The 18103-nt window shown below is 37.4% G+C and overlaps 1 protein-coding gene across 1 annotated transcript in view; it reads left to right on the top strand.

Annotated features, from left to right (window-relative positions):
- LOC114649411 (uncharacterized) overlaps positions 1-18103 on the top strand; it is a 239282-nt gene that overhangs the window by 27511 nt on the left and 193668 nt on the right. The window contains exons 7-12 of the mRNA XM_051924730.1: positions 4468-4673; positions 7651-7844; positions 12731-12849; positions 13921-14053; positions 14641-14741; positions 15492-15645. Coding sequence (XP_051780690.1) covers positions 4468-4673; positions 7651-7844; positions 12731-12849; positions 13921-14053; positions 14641-14741; positions 15492-15645 — 907 coding nt within the window. The remainder of the gene's footprint in view (positions 1-4467; positions 4674-7650; positions 7845-12730; positions 12850-13920; positions 14054-14640; positions 14742-15491; positions 15646-18103) is intronic.

Genomic DNA, 18103 nt, shown 5'->3' with positions numbered 1-18103 from the left:
GAAATGCTGCCAATAAGGAATAACAGAAATCATCAACAGATGATCTATACTAACTGAATTCACCAGTTCAACAGCTGACCTTACAAATATCTTGCAGTCTCATTTTTTTCTTTCTTCTGACTTTACGAGACACATCCACACGTCCCTCTTTTTTATGGGTATCTGTAAGTGGTGACCTACATGCGAAATGTGGTTTATCATTGATGGAAAGCTAAACGGTAATTTCTGTTATTCCTTATTGGCAGTGTTACATTTAAGAGTAATCCAGATCAGGAAGGAGTAAGGATGGACCATCTTTGTTTATAGAAAACTGCATCTTTGTGGTTTCTTGTGCATGCTGATCAGTGATAAGGGACACTGAATGATCAGAATATTCCTTCTTCACAAATAACTGATGTTTTGTGCCTGCGGTGGGCATTTTAACTATAATTAAAGTCGATAAAAATCGAGTCATGTATCCATTGTATGCTACACTCAGAAAATATTCTGAAAAGTAATACCTTATTCTCTTGTAATCTCATGCTTCACAAGTAAACAACATACCCTGGGTATTAGGCCTTTCTCATGCTAACACAGAAGATCCCATGCTTAATCAGTAGTGTGTGTGCATGAAGTTGTATGAGTTTGCATGTGTGAGTGTGTGTGTGTGTGTTTGCGTGTGCGTTTTAGGGGCAGTTTAACTATAAAAAGAGTCAAACATTGGTTATTTGTGAAGCAGGAATATTATAACCATTCTGCATTCCTGGTCACTGAACAGCATCCACAAGAAACTGCGCAACTCTGGTGTTTTCCTCCATAAAGAGGACTGTTCTTTCAGCAAATGGGACTCTTATCCTTCCTGACATAGATCGTCCTTCAATGAAACGCTGCCATTAAGAAAAGCCAGAAATCGCTTTGCGGCTTTTGTTCAATGTTAAACTAACTTTTCATGGAGTGAAAAAGGGGACGTACAGAGGCTTAGATCAATGCTTTTTAATAACTCAGCTTCTGAGTAGAATCTGTTGTGGCAGGGACAGAAAGAGCTTGAGAGGCATTTGGCACAAATTGGGGTGGGGTGGAGCAGGGTGAGGCAGTGGGAATCTGTGAAAGTGTATTTATTAGTGAAATAAAAAAGTGCTTTGGCATCGAGGACCCTCAACCAAGATGGGTTGCGAAAATAAAACACGCCTGATAGGCTATTTTTCTCACTGAAACAAAAATAATCTGTTCAAATGGATTAATAATTTATCAGAGCCTATTAATAATTTGTTCCAATGGATGTTTTTATTTTTTTTTTGCCTGACACCTACAGGGCTCTGTACTGGATCAATTTCTCTTAAATTGCATTTTATAGAGGAACCCAAATTACTTACCAATGGTAATATGAAGACTATATCCAAAAAAAGCCTCTCAGTTGATAATCTGTAGTGCACTGACAACATTAGCCCAGCTGTCTGTTGTCATGCAAACCATGTGGTCTCCTCGCAGTGACCTTGATGCCTGGATGTCTTTCAGACCTTGCGCAATGATATCGCCTGTGTAGTCTTTTGAGAAGAAGGATGTACTACTTCAGTACAGTACCATTGTAGTTTTGCAGTTTGCCAGGTTTCATGCACTGTCAAAGAGGGGTATGGGTCGGAAGTTTGGCTTGACCATAAATGCTTTGTAGTAGCAGAACTTCTGCAGTTTATGCGTCAGAGTTTGGCAACATGAATCATGCAATTTAGGCAGAGCAGTTTGACTGAAATAGTTTTGGCCAGGCAGTGTGTATCTTGAGTCTAAAGTATTCAAAAGTTGTTTGAAACCATCTCTCTCAACCGGTTGAATTGGCATCATATCTTTTGCGATGTAATTTGTGATAGCATTTGTTAAGTCATGCCATCTGTTGCTTTTCGCGCGTACAGAACGTTTTTGCAGAATGAATTCGCTAAAGTTTGCTGTGTTTTTTTTTTTACTTGTACCTTGAGTAACTTAGACAAGTTGTGGACAGGTGATTTCTGAAGCTTGCCATGTTTTTCATATTCTGTGCTGTAGTTAGTTCGCAGATGGTGAAACAACTTAGATGTCAAGCTGTTTTTAACGACAACCAATTTCTGAAATAGTCTGCATATTGACGTCTTTTGAGCAACATCAGACTCTTCGAAGCCAAATCATCTCCATGCAAGTGAAGATGATGCACATTTTGCAATTCAATCTAACAACATAGATCGAGAGGCTGTTTTATCCCCTGCTGCTGTCTGGTCACTCATTTATAGGCAGCTACGCTACCTTAACTTGTGGTGTGCTGCCCATGCACACCTATATGCTCGCTTTGTGCACAAGCAGTAGACTATCCTGTTAGGTTACATGTGACAGTGAATGCGTGGACTCACAAGGTGAGTTTATGATTGTTTTTTGCAAGGTGAGTAATATAGTCAATAATTTCAGCTCGCACATTGTTATTAAGATACTATTGTAGGCAATACATATCTCACACTCCTAGGGTGATATATAAGAGTGGAGGAAGGTGCACACAGGTGAGCTATGTCCAATGTAGGAGATGCAGTGTGCAAGAGATTAGAGACTATAAGATGGTAGCAGAGCATAGTGTAGCTAAACAGCATCGATTGGTGGTATACAGCAGCGTTTCTCAACCTTGATAAGTATTTGCGACCCGAGTTTTCATAACAGTTTTAATCACGTCCCCCTAACGTTTTTTTGAAACCCTAATAAAATGTACTCCTGTTTTTTTTTGCTGCCGATACACCGCTACAAGTTTAAAATTTCCCTATGAATAGCGATATTACACCACATATGGCAACATTCGCGCCCCCTTTTTTGTTAGTTTGATGAGGATGAGTTTCAAGGTGAAAAAGAGGAATAGAGAGACAATGGAACCAAGAATCATGTGGTGGAAGCTGAAAGAGGAAGACTATTGTGTGAAATTCATAAGTATATTAGTATCAGTTTTCAAGAATAAGGGAGATGAGTAGAACTGCAGTAACTACAGGGCTATAAAGTTGATCAGCCCCACCATGAAGGTATGGGAAAGATTGATGGATGCTACGCTGAGAAGAGAGATAATGATCTGTGAGCAGCAATATGGTGTCATGCCAGGAAAGAGTACTATAGATGTGATGTTTGCTTCAAGAGTGTTGATGGAAAAGTACAAAGGAGGTCAGAAGGAATTGCATTGCATGTTTGTGGACTTAATGAATGTGTATGGCAGGGTGCCAAGACAGGAGTTATGGTACTATAGGAGAAAAGTATGTTAGGGTGGTACAGGATATGTATGAGGATAGTGTGACTGGGGTGAGTGTACAGTTGGAATGACAGCCTGGTTCAAGGTAAGAGTGGGATTACATCAAGGATTGGCTCTGATCCCTTTTCTGTTTTCAATGGTGATGGACAGGTTGACAGATGAGGTCAGACAGGAGTCTCCATGGACTATGATGTTCACAGATAACATTGTGATTTGCAGTGAGAGTAGAATGTAGGTCGAGGCGAACCTGGAGAGTTGGAGGTACTCACTGAAGAGAAGAGGAATGAGAGTCAGTAGGAGTAAGACAGAGTACATGTGTGTAAATGAGAGGGGAGGTGGTGGAAATGTGCATGGAGCAAAGATGATGAAGGAAGACAAATCTAAATACTTGGGTTCAACAGTCCAGAGCAACAGAGAGCACAGCAGAGATGTGAAGAAGAGAGTGAGGCAGGGAGGACTGGGTGGAGAAGAGTGACGGTGGTGATTTGTGATAGAAGAGTAATTGCAAGAATGAAAGGGAAGGCCTAAAAATGGTAGTGAGACCAGCTATGTTATATACAGTAGTTCAGACACAGTGGCACTGATGAAAAGACAGGAGGCAGAGCTGGAAGTGGCAGAGTTGAAGATTCACTTGGAGAAACAAGAGTAAACAAGATTAGAAATAAGTATATTAGACGGACAACACAGGTATGACAATTTGGTGACGAAGCGAGAGAGGCTAGATTGAGATGGTTTGGGCACAAGCAGAGAAGAGATCAGGGTTACATCGGGAAAAGAATGTTGAGGATGGAACCGCTAGACAAGAGGAAAAGAGGAAGGCAAAGGTTTATGGATGTGGAGAGGGATGGCATGAAGGCAATTGGTGTTTCAGAAAATCATGTAAAAGACAGGGATAGATGGAGACGGATGATCCACTGCGGCAACCCTTAAATGGGAATAGCTGAAATGAAGAAGAAGATTTAGTGATAAAGAAATTGCTGCAAATGAAAGCACAATTTTAAGCAACCATTGTATTTTTGGTTGACTAACATTTGATATTACCTTTCCTTTCCAATATATGTACTGTATTTTACATACAGAAACAAATTATTTATCGATGCATATATTGTAATTTTATGTTCAATGTAGTTCAAAGACGACTCCTGCAAAATTATTTATTGTGTCTTATTTCAGTATTCTTATTTATTTTCTGTCTAATCTCATAATTTGATATGAAGAATCATTTGACGGCTATTTTTTTATTTCAGATATGTAATCAGCTAACACTGACTTGCAGAGACTTCCTGCATGAAGCCATTCTACTAGGCGAGTCTGATGACAGACTGTGGGAAAAAATTGAAGAAGAAATGGCAACAGATGAATATATTCCAGTACAAATGTCTCTACATCTGAAGGGCAAGACAAAAGAAAAGAGGCTAGAGATTGACAATAACCATGCCTCTATATATAATAGGTTAGTTTTGCTTTAGTAGAGGGGCGCCATGTTGGTGCACAGACCTCACTGATCCCCACTTCTGGGACTGCTACATCTAGTTACTCTCTGAGTGGAATCTAAACAGTCTTCCTGTGTCAGTGTACTCATGGTTCCTTTACTCATCTCAAAAATGTGTATATTACGATCCTTAATAGTTTAACTGAGACCAGCATAGATATGTCACTGAATTTGGTCTGTGATAGACTGCCGTCCTCTCCAGAGCTGTTTCTTGTTTAGCTCCCAGAATAGGCTCCAGACCCCACTGCCCATATTACAGTTAAGCAGCTCTAAGAATGTTATGTTTTAATAAGTTACCTATTTTACTACCAAATCTTCTTTTAAAGTCACAGTTCTAATATCTGTAATTGTGTTTAAAAAATCTGAAAGTGATATTCTGATATCTTGAAATAACTTCCTGTCTTTTTAAAAAATATCTTAAATGTATACTCACTGGCCACTTTATTAGGTTCACCTGTTTAACTGCTTGTTAATGCAAATATCTAATCAGCCAATCACATGGCAGCAACTTAAAAGTGTTTAGACATGTATACATTGTCAAGATGACCTACTGAACTTCAAACCAAGCATCAGAATGATGAAGAAATGTGATTTAAGTGACTTTGAACATGGTGTGTTTGTTGGTGCCACAGGCTGGTCTGAGTATTTCAGAAACTGCTTGTCTACTGCACAACCTTCTCTAGGGTTTGCAGAGAATGGTCCAAAAATGGGAGAAAATGTCTTGTTGATGCCAGAAGTCAGAGGACAATGGCCAGACTGGTCCAACCTGATAGAAAGGCAACAGTAACTCAAATTACCACTTGTTACAACCAAGGTATGCAGAAGAGCATCTCTGAACACACACACAACATGTCTAATACAGTATAGGAGCAGATGGGCTAAAGCAGTAGGAGACCACACTGAATGCCACTCCTGTCAACTAAGAAAAGGCAACTGAGGCTATAATTTGCACAGGCTCACCAAAATTGGACAATAGAAGATTGGAGAGATGTTGCCTGGTCTGATGAATCTTGATTTCTGCAACATTCGGATGGTAGGGTCATAATTTGACATCAATGACATAAAAGTATGGATCTATCCTGCCTTGTATCAGTGGTTCGGGCTGGTGGTGGTGGTGGCACACTTTGGGACCCTTGGTATCAACTGAGCATCATTTACTGTACATGTCACAGCCTACCTGAATATTGTTGCTGACCATGTCCATCCCTTTATGACTGCAGTGTACCCATCTTCTGATGGCTACTTCCAGCATGATAATGCACCATGTCACAAAGCTCTTATCATCTCAAACTGGTTTCTTGAACATGACAATAAATTCACTGTACTTAAATGACCTCCACAGTCAACAGATCTCAGTTCAATAGAGCATCTTTGGGATGGTGGAACAGAAGATTCACTTCCTGGAAGTGCAGCCGACAAATCTGCAGCAAATGCATGATGCTGTCATGTCAATATGGACCAAAATCCCTGAGGAATGTTTCCAGCACCTTGCTGAATTTGTGCCACAAAGAATTACAGTAGTTCTGAAGACAAAAGGGAGTGCAACCCGATACTAGTAAGGTGTCCCTAACAAAGTGGCTGGTGAGTGTATTTAAGTAAACTCTGAGGTATCATAAAATAAAATGTAAGATTATTACAAAATTACGTTTTGACATCTAAAGACATAAAATACATACCATTTGGAGATAGCTGAATTAAATATACAGGTATATTTAAAAGCTTCCTGTGCATTTTTATATATTCCAAATGCATTTTGAGTTATCTTAAAATAACCTCTTGTGCAATTCAGGATATTTCAAATACATTTCAAGATATACTAAATAAATTGGAGGTCTAATGGAAAAGATATACAATTTTAAATTTCAAAATGCAAATAACCCTGTTTTAAGATATTGCAAAATGCATTTGAAATATCTTGAACCACATTTTAAATATCTAAAAGTGACCAATTTTTTTTTTAGATATAGTGGATTTAGAAAGTATTCAGACCCCTTCACTTTTTTCACATTTTGTTTTGTTGCACCCTTGTGCAAAACTCATTCACATTCATTTCTTCATCATTTCAAACATCACTCAATACCCCAAAATGTGTAAGCACAAAAACAGTTATCTCTCCTCCAATTCCCCTCTCCTTTCTTCACTGCACTGCTCTCCTCCAGTCAAGTGTTGCCTTCTTTCCTCCCAGCTCCGACTCACCTGGATAAGGAAGTATTAGCCCCTTTTTTTGAGGACCCTGGAGTACTCGGATGCCCATTGGAAGCACTTCTGGGTCACAAGGAAGTGCCATATAGCAGGGAGTACATCGCCCTGCAGTGCCATCTTGCGGCACCCATGGACCCCAGCAGGACTGCATTGCCTACAATTCCTGGCATTCCCTGCTGGTTCCCTAATGAACACATATTGAGGGCCACTGCCATCTAGCAACTGGGGGGAATGAACATTCCCCCAGGGAAAGTCCTTCCCTGTCCTCCTCTTTTGTCCCAACCAAGGATGGTGCTACACATATTTCCAGTCGGGACTGTCCATTTATTTGGGGCTTCCCACCCAGGTAAAAGACCATCTTCTCTATTGGTTAGGATATCCGTCAATCCATTTGGAGCTTTGTCCAGGTACAACATCCTTCTCTCTCTCTCATCCACTATGAGCTTCCCGTCCGGGTAAGGTTTCTTCCCAACTCCTAGCTGGAACACCCATCCATCCCGTGTGCCACATACACCATGTATATTACTTCCTCTTTCATCAGCGTAATATTAAGATTATCTTTGTGTTTCAGTGCATCTAAACTTGCATATGAGGTTTTTATTGCACAGGGTTTTGATAGAACTGTGAAAGTCTGGATTTGTGTTTGTGCACCTTGATTGTACAAGATAAATTCTTATTTTGTTTGTTCCGTTTATAATTTAATGTTTTTTTTGTTGCTGCATGTTTTTATTCCCAGAATACAAACCTCTCTGATGTTGCAGACCTATTTTCTAGATGCTTTACGTCAACTGCGGGAAAATGTGGGAGGATCTCATGGACTGCACCATTTCTCTTCTTCTAGTTCCCTGTCGACAATGCAGGGAAAACAACCTTCAGTTTCAGCTGGAAGAAAAGCTAGCCTAAGAAAGGCTTCTTTAGCATCAAGCATTGGTGAGTATATACAGTATATATGTATGTGTATAAATATATATATATATATATATATATATATATATATATATATATATATATTAAATATATATATATATATATATATAATGTGTAAGGAATTTAAACTTAGCAGAACTATTATTATAATACAATAGTTATTAAGAACATAACATTTTAAAAATATCTTGATTTTCATTTTTAAATGCACTTAACATACATTGGAGTATATGTTCATTTGACTCATACATCCATCCATGTATCCATTTTCTGAACTTGATTAAAGCAGTTCTGTGGAACCTCGGTTCATGACCATAATTTGTTCCAAAACTCTGGTCCAACTCCTTTTCCAACGCATTAAAATTTTTCGGAAATGCGAGACGACATTGTCATTCATCATGTTTATCACTCTGTTCGTAACCGCTTTGTCAGGGTGGTTCTTTTCAAAAAAATCCTGGCAATCGTTCCATTTTTCCATGATGGCTTTTATCGCATCACTTTTTATAACCGCCCTTTCCTCTTCTTCCCCAGAGGACTGCTCCTCGGTGAGCAACCTAAGCTGCTCCTGCTGGAGTTCAGCGAGTTCCGCCATCGTCAGCTCCTCCTTGTGATCCATGACCAGCTCCTCGACGTCCTCATTGTCCACTTCAAGACCCATGCTCTTGCCCATGGACACAATCTCATCCACAACAGGAGGCTCAAAGCTTTCTAAAACTTGTTCAGGAACACATTCAGGCCAAAGTTTCTTCCAGGCCGAGATCAAGGTCCAGTGTGTAACGTCTTCCCAGGCTTTATCAATGAGGCCAATGCAATGAACGATATTAAAATGGTTCTTCCAGAACTCTTTCAGGGTCAAAGACGTCTCCTCGGTCACATTGAAACACCTGGCGAATAGTCCTTTGGTGTACAGCTTCTTAAAAGTTGAAATAACCTGCTGGTCCATAGGCTGCAGAAGAGGAGTCGTGTTTGGGGGGAGGAACACGACCTTAATAAAGTCATACTCCTCGACCATATCGTCAACCAAATTTGGAGGGTGTGCCGGTGCATTGTCCATCAGAAGAAGGCATTTTTTAGGCAGGTTATTCTCTTCGAGATATCGCTTCACAGCGGGAGCGAAAGCCTCGTGCAGCCATTCCAAAAACAAGGTCCTTGTGATCCACCCCTTCGTGTTTGCCCTCCACATCACAGGCAGTCTGGCTTTGTTTACATTGTGCTGCTTGAAAGCATGAGGGTTCTCAAATTGGTAAACAAGTAGCGGCTTGATTTTTATGTCGCCACTAGCGTTAGCACACAGCAAAACGGTTAACCTGTCCTTCATTGGTTTATGGCCGGGCATAGCCTTCTCTTCCTGGGTAATGTAGGTCCTCTTCGGCATCCTCTTCCAGAACAATCCAGTCTCGTCGCAGTTGAAGACTTGTTGCAGGATGTAGCCTTCGTCCTCCACTAATTTTGTGAAATTTTTCACGAATTCTTTCGCAGCTTCGGCGTCGGAACTAGCAGCCTCTCCATGCCTTACCACACTACGAATGCCTCTTCTCTTGCGAAACTTTTCAAACCATCCTCTACTGGCTTTAAATTCCTCACTTTCACCACTCGTAGAAGGATAGTTTTGCAGCAAATCACCATGAATCTTCCTGGCTTTCTCGCATAACATCGCCTTGCTTACGCTATCCCCTGCAAGTTGCTTCTCGTTCGGCCACACTAGCAACAATTTTTCCACCTCTTCCAGCACTTGAGGCCTCTGCCTGGTTAACGCTGTAACTCCTTTTGCAACATCAGCTGCTTTAATAGATTCTTTCTGCTTTAGAATAGTCGAAATTGTAGATTTTGACTTCTTGTACTCGGTGGCAAGATCAGTAACACGAACGTCACGCTCATACTTTTCAATAATTTCTTTCTTTACTTCGATTTTAATTTTCTGCAAAACTTTCTTCTCACCACTCTTCACTTGCTTAGAAGCCATGGTTAACTGCAAAAGCACACAAAATACTGTAGAGCACAAAGAGTTCACAGGTAAAGCACACACGTCTGACTGAGAGCAATGAACAGGGAGAGGTTGAACACGTGCTTAAATACAGTAATCGGCGCGTACGAACCGGAAGGGAAATGAAATAGAGCACAAAGAGTTCAGAGCGAAATCACGCACGCACGTGCAAGCACGCATGTCTGACCGAGAACAATGCAACACGTGTGGAAATCATCGGCGCGCACAAACCGAAAGGGAAACTGGCTTGTTCGAATACCGAGTGTGTGGTTGTGAACCGAGGCAAAAGTTTGGCAAACTTTTTGGTCGTAAACCGATATGTACGTGTACCGAGACGTTCATGAACCGAGGTTACACTGTATTAAGTTTATAGGGCACTGGAGTCTATCCTGACAGTGCCGGGCACAAAACAAGTTTAAACATTGAAATAGTTCATGTAGATACAGTATGCACATTTGCTTATGTCCAGGTAATTGAACCATGCCCAATCATTTATTTATTGTTTTTGGAATGTTTTCAGTGTTTATACAGTTATTTGCATACAGTCATTGTTAATCATTATAAAATGCTATTTAAATACAGGAATATGTATTGCAATTTTGACTACCAATTGCATTAGTTTTAAATTATTTATTTCTTTTTCTTAAATGAATTTTCTCCAGTTTCATTTTCGATTGAGACACATACCTTAATATAATGTAATTTGCCAAAGCAGTTTTATTTCCAATAAAGCGAACATTTAGTAAGCAGCATTTCTATACTGGTGTTATATTTGTTTTAATTTAAATTAAATTACTAATACAGGTACCCCTAGTGGAGGATTTGATTTTAACTGTTGGTCTACTTATGCTCTTTATCCTTGGGTTATTAAGTATTTTAGATTTTGCTTCAATACTAAATTTAGTAGATTCCCCACAACAGGATCTGTAAGTAAAAATGCATTACATGTAGCAACAAGGAATAAGAAACATGGGTGTTTTGAACCTTGCAACCAGAAGAGAGGCCATAGTTGTTAACCCTTCATGCCGTGCCAGCTCTGTTATGCAGCACAGGGGCTTTAGACTTCACAAATAGAATACAAGTTCATCTGTCTCATGTCTCATGTTTTATATACCATAAAAAAATAAAGGGTCATGATTGCTGCAGCTATTAACTCCCTTTGCACAGTGCCAGCTCCTTCAGGTAGCACACAATTTGCTGTCACAAATAGGGGCAAGCACAACTGAGTGAGATTGTCAGCATGCAATCATTGAATCTGGCATATCCAGAGGTTTTCGGTCATTCAATTTGAACTGGTCTGGTGATGCAATCAGTAACTGCTGTCAGAGAATCAGGCGTACCCTGCAACTAGAACATGTAACATCGACCTAAAGGGATCCCAATGCTTTTTGACAAGTCGTCTCATTCTCTTCATTGTTTATCATAGTTGTAGCATGTGGTCAGTGACACTTGTCTGCTATTCAGGTTACCATTTCTAGTCCTCTTAAACAATATCTAAAAGTCCTCTTGGTTACTTCTCATACAGCAACTGAAGTGGTAAGAAGCCAATGAAAGAGGCCTGAACCTCATTATAGGAAAATAGCAGTAAGGGAAGGATCAGCTTCCTGTCTTTGCTATGCCATTTAATGTCCTGTTTAACCTTTCAATAAGCCCTTTCATTTACATATAATACACAGAAGTGCACAGTAGTTAAATATTAAGCAATTTCACCAAATCTTTAAATAGACCCTGGTCAGCTAGTATTTCATTTGGAATTTCAACATGGCAGAAAGACCCACCTTATAAGGCTGCTGACTTCAGGAGAAGTAATCAGGGTTTTGTGTTGTGCAGTCAACATCTAACTGGCTTTTAATATAGTCAATATCCAAAGCAATCCTAGGCTTGGCTCAATGGGTGGTGTGCGTGTCCTTGGTCCTCACCTGGAAAAAGGTTAACAGGCTGTAAGGCATCAAAAGCTCTGCATTCCTTCTCTGGGCTCTCTGTGCTCCTGACCTTTATTTCATGAGAAGAAGGAGGAATAAACCATAACAATGCCAGCATTATACTGCTTTAAGCATCAATACCAATTCTCGTGCTTCAATGTGATCTTTTCTTCTGTCAAGACTTGACCTGGACTCTGCCCCTTCTTTTTTCTTCAGTTTTGCACTAGCCACTCCCTTATTTATTGCTTAGCAGCGCTAATCTTGTTTAACCTATGCAAGGAACAGGCAAGAGAAAGATAGGACAGATTACAGGCACAAGGAGAATCCAAGCCCAATCCTGGCACATTTATGTTAGGCTGTTCAAGTTACAATATTGACATCTTAATTACATGGTACTCCTTACTATGCCTCAACTAGTGCACAATAGAAGGAAGATTTTAAGAATATTCATTCCTGTACCAGAGCTTTCAGCAGTTTATCAGCTTTCACAGAGCACACTATCGCAAGATATCAAACAAATAAACAAGACTATAACTCAAAGTAACACAATAAATTATTATACAAGATCATTTAATACTTGATAAATTATAAGAAAAACAGTATAGAGCCTTCACAAGTGAACATGTGTAAGAGGTATATGGGTATAAACTGACAGAATGAACGGAAAACAAATTAGAATCAGACTCAGTAAAATGAAATCAAATTAGAATCAGTAAAACTTTTATAGTGCATGATAATAGTTACAGAATAAGGTGCAAGACTATATGGCAATCAGCTTATAAAATCAGCGGATGTACTGATGGATGCTAATTATTATGTGCTGATTGCCATGCTTCATGGACAATGATATTTTAACAATGTAATCTTTGAACTTCAGTTTGTTGAAACAAACTATATTACATGTTTAAGATGCTATTAAATAGTCTAGACAAGCAAAAAGTGTATTTTTAAGCTAGTAAATTTTAAGTAATAATTTGTTTTAGATCATGATTACCATGGGGCAGGAGTATCCCTGACTGATGAAGAGAGCATAATGCACAACTTGGATGCTTTCTGCTACAAGCTCAGACAATTTTGTCATGTTCTTGTCACACTTCAACAGGTAAGATTTAATGGTAATCATTTACAATATTTTCTCTGTCAGTTAATGGTGGGGCAGTGTTATTTCAAATGGAATTTTTAAACATGGTAAATTTTACCAAGAGCAAATTCATATTTTTATCCATAGAAATTCAGTGTCTAAGTGATAACTTGCTTTGACAAATTAGTGCAACCTCCCACTTAGGAAATTTCTGCGAAGGTTATTTTTTGCAAACTCTTGTGATTTGTTTGTATTTGTGGATTTATTATATGTGTTGATAAAGTGAAATTTCATAATTTAACAATTTAGTTCGTAATAGGTAGATGAAAGAATTAAGGTTTTTAAGCTTAATGCTAAAAACAATTCCTGCTCTCTTAAGATTCAGTTTTTGCTATCAATACATTTATTGAATGGTTGGAACAGGATGTCAAGTTTCTTCATTAGAAAATATTGTTGGATCTGCATTCACACAATATCCATATCCACATTTGGAAGGATTTTTTATTTAACAAAAGTGTGTTTATATAAAAACAAAAGCTCACTCTACTTCTTACTAGTCTGATGTTAATATGATGTTTGTACAGTGAAAGTTTTCAATTATCCTTTAAGTGTACACTTCAAAAATATGAGTAGTAGTATATGTTCTATAAATGCTTGGAAGCATTAATTCCTAAAACCAGTAAGCTTGAAACAAAGGTCACAAGGTTCTGTATCTCAATTTGAAGAAAACCATTATGCTAATATTAACATAGATGCCAAATGGTATATATTTTAAATAGAGGGAATTTAAATTTTTTTAAGTAACACAAGTTATCTTTTAATATGCAGTAGTTCATTATGGTTGTTACTCATACACTATGTAAAAGATAAGACAGTTAAGTTATTTTAGTTTGGTGTCAAAATTTCAGGTACAGGACTTCTAGACCTATCTAAAACACAGCATGTACCAGTTTAGGATTTTTACTAATAAGACTTTTATGTCCAGTGGCCTTAAACTTTTTTTCAGCCTTTACTTACTATCAGAGATTCTGAGATAATATATTTTAATACCTGTATAATTTAAAAGTCATATTTATGGAAATTCTTTTGCAGTACAAAATTCTCACTGATCAAACTAAAGGTATATTAAAACCAAATCAAGATGATCTGTCTTTAAGTGAATCAGGTGAAGAAGCGCCATTAAATGAGGCATCAAAAACTATGATAAGAAATGTTGAACATTTAGGTAAGTGTTTCATGTACATACTATACACATATATGCATCATTTTTATATTTGTAGTACTATGTGTTGCATCATAGAAGAGTATCAGTAGAAAATTAACATTAGGTGTTGGTATGACATTTCTTTACAGATTTGTCCAAATTTTTTGATTGTGAATTCCAAAAAATAAGTATTATTAGAATTTTGTTCAAATTAATTTCATTTGACCTATTCATCCCCAGAAGTTCTGAGAAAATTCCTGCATAATCATAAAACTTTCAGATTGTGTTAAATACTATATATCCTGAAAGAAAACTATCAGCTAACCTATGCTGTAAGTGTATTAAAAGTGTTATGAAAGTTATAAGACAAAAAAAAAGTAAAGTTGTTTGTGTAAAATCCTATTCTTGGGTCACATATCTTGTGGATTTCCCAGTTAAAATGATTGTGGATAATATTCAATATAAGGTGCTATAGAAAAGAAAGATTGATTACATTGTCATTTCATAATAACAAGCAATATAAACATGACAAAGAATTTTGATTTATGTCTTACATTTATCTTGTTCTTTCTCTAATAAAATCAGTGTTTTCTGTGTATATATTCAAGATTCCTTGAAGGCTGACTTTGCCCCTCATTCGTCTGAATCCTGGCGAACTGGCCTAAATGTGGCTCCATTGCAGACTCTAATAGAAGAAGATGAAGGTCAAGTAAGTTAAATGCTTTTGGCAGTTTATAATACCATATTATTTTTTGGTTCTACCTGAAAAAGTCAGAATGCCAGGTTAAAATGCTTTTAAAAAGTTTTTAAATTTTAAGAAACAAAAAACACAATAATAAAATTCATGTTAGTTATTTCTGTAACCCACTTTACAACAAACTTCAACTACACCTACTGTATATTTGTCATCTCTGCTGTACCTAGCAAAGTAAATGGACTAGGGACAACAGCTTTGTGGTCATCTACTGAACAGTTCTAAGGCATTCTAAGGAAACCCAATTTCAAGACATCAGTTTGCATAATTTGCTTAATTTACTATTCCTTACTGTTGTTGCTCCTCTAGGTTTTTCCTTTTCCTTTTGGACTCTTACTTGGACTTTGATTTAGGCTGACAGCCTATTGGTGCAGCAGTAAGTGCTAGTGCATGATACCGGAAGCAATACCAATGTTTGGAGCTTGCATTCTCTCTTACGCTATTATGGTTCTTTTAAAAAAATAAATATTTTTTGGTTATTTACTATGTCACAAGCTTGTCTTTTTAGCCTAGTCTGGCACCATATTACAACCTTGCACTGTAGTTGTTGCTATAAAGATTGACATATCTGGAATTTAATAATACATTATTAGATATATGGACAGATAAATTAACACTGTCATAAAATTTATCCTAAACAGTTTGTTACACATGGTGGTAACTACGAGATGTTTTTTTAAAAGTTTCGTTTTTTTTCTTTTCTAGAGTAACACTGAGATTCCTGTTTCTTCCCATGAGCTTAACTGTGAAAGGTTGTCTCCCGTAGAGGAAAACACTGATAGTCTGGGACATGAGAGTGTTGATGAAGAACAAAACGAGGAAGAAAACACATTGTCATTTGAAGAAAAGAAAATACTCCGTCAGTAAAACAACCTCAAATATTTTTTCTTTTTAATTATACTTGACTAAATTATTTTCACAGAAGAAAGTTTCTGTTTACATTTATGTTTTGTCTTGGTAGAGTAATATATTACTCTACTTTCCCCTTTTGTATTATTAATATGTATCCTTTGTCAGATTGCCTCAAATCTCCCAGACTTACCACTGTTTATAAGGTACTGTACCATATAACTTCTCCCCCCTTCCCTTCTACATGTATAACCTCAGGCAATTAAGTGTAGTAAAAGACAAGCAGGAGTTAAGTTACAATTTAAACAATGTATTATTGATAATATAAATAATAACAATATGCAAAGTACATTTGAATAGTGGCAACCATACAACCTGATAAATGGTAAGATGTGGTTTTAGGCAGCACACAGACTTGTTAGTTACTTAAAAATGTCTCTAGTTAAGGCATCATTTGAGATCAGCTTTCTTCAGAACAGGCCACATGCCAGTCTCAATATGGCTGCCGCGCTGTGCTCTTCATTGTGTTGTCCTTTCCAATTCATGATGTGTGATGGTCTTTCATCAGTTTGGTGAGAGAGAGAGAGGTAAACCAAGCAAATTTATAGGTTTTCTGTTGAACCCCTACAGCCAATAGGACATAATGGTAGTTAAAGGCTTCTGATACAAGCCAGTTCCAAACAGCCATACTTCACACCTGCCCTCCAAACCATGTGTTAAAGTAAAGCTTGGCAGTTAGCCAGCCTGGCTTTCCTGTGGGGGTTGACTGAGAGACTTCAGCAGAGAAAATTTAGCCAGACTTGTTTGAGGCACTTCCCCCAACCCTGTGGTAAAATTACAAAGACACATTTATAAAAGGGGGGAAGGGGTTCTTAAACCATTGCTGTTATTATCAATAATGTAACACTAATATTACATTGCTTTGTCTAAATTACAAATAAAGACATACAAAATATTTATCAAATTGTATGCAAAATTTCACATCACAACAATTTATTAAACCTAATTATTTTCAAATTTAATTGATTTTAAGCCTTCTGACATTTCTGATGATTTATGCTAACTTACTAACATTTTAATTTTTGAAAAATTCAGAACCAATTTGTAAGGAATCAGGTCATTTTTACTATTCACATTTTAGATCACTTTGTATAAATTAGACTGCTGAAATATTAGATATTTATTGCTGTTGGTGTATTGGCTCAAAGAAGAGTCTACATCAAGGTGCTTCGTTGCTATATGTTCCACAGTGTAGCAAGCTCTGTCTCATACTGTGCATATTTATACTCATACTCATACTGATGGTCGTAACAAACCATATTGTTTAAAGCAATCAAAGAAATGACAGTTTTATATGGAGGAAATGTTAATAGATCCAATCGCACCATCCATTTTCCAAACTTTCTTCACACTTTACAGAGTCATGAGGCACTCTAGGATAGCCAAGCATGGCTGATTGCAAGGCAGGAACCAAACTTGGATGGGATGCTAGTCTATTGTAGGGCACTCTCCTTACCCCACATGTACTCATATATGACCAATATAGAGTTGTAAAGAAAAGTAATTTTGGAGAAAACCTGAGTACCTGGAAAAATCCTATATGAGCATGCAAAGAAAATGCTAAATGTCTCATACACTAGGTCATAATTTCAGCCTAATTAATTTAAATTGTGAGAGAACAGAGCCAAACCCAGCAGCACTGTGTTGGTCTCTCTATACTGTACTTTTTCAGGATAACAAACTTGAAATATGTTTAGTATATTTCAGTGAATGTTTCCTTGTTATTTATTATGGTATAGGGTTGGCCATGTGATTTTAAGTTTAGACCAGTCAAAACTTCAGTTTCCCGTTTTTATGAGACCATCTGGTCACAAAGATATGAAGCATATACAATGAATATTATTTGAGACTATCATTTTTATAATTACATTTGTGGGACTCAAAATGCATTATCTTTAGGCAAAAATGCAATCCTGAATTTGTTTGACAGTTGACATAGGTCCCATGTGATGGAAAAAAACAATAAATAGTGCAAGTCAAAGTACTTCTTATACTATATAGCAAGTAATAACTGTTCACACCAAATTTGGAGTTTCATAAATGAGTCAGCTACCCTTTCTGACAGAAAATGACTCTTTAGAGAACTAGTTCAGTTTGCTCTAGGGTTTCAATTGACAGCGTCTTAATGTTATGCTTTACTTATTACTATTTCTATAAGTTAAAAAAATAAATACAAACATTTATCTGCAGTTTCCAGTTATATGGCCCATGGTTGTTTATGATGATACTGTAAAGATACTTTCTTATTTCCCAGCCATATTATAGTAACTTTCATATACATTGTGTTTAGCATGTTCAGGAAGCACATAAAATGTTATTTTGTTTATTAAAGTTATTTTATTTATTATTGTTTATTAGGGCAGTCACATTTTTGCAACTTTTTGGATTCTATTTTGTACAAGCTATTC

The sequence above is a fragment of the Erpetoichthys calabaricus genome, chromosome 3, assembly GCF_900747795.2.
Source record: "Erpetoichthys calabaricus chromosome 3, fErpCal1.3, whole genome shotgun sequence".
Classification (NCBI taxonomy): Eukaryota; Metazoa; Chordata; class Cladistia; order Polypteriformes; family Polypteridae; genus Erpetoichthys; species Erpetoichthys calabaricus.
This window is presented reverse-complemented; position numbering and strand designations above follow the sequence as displayed.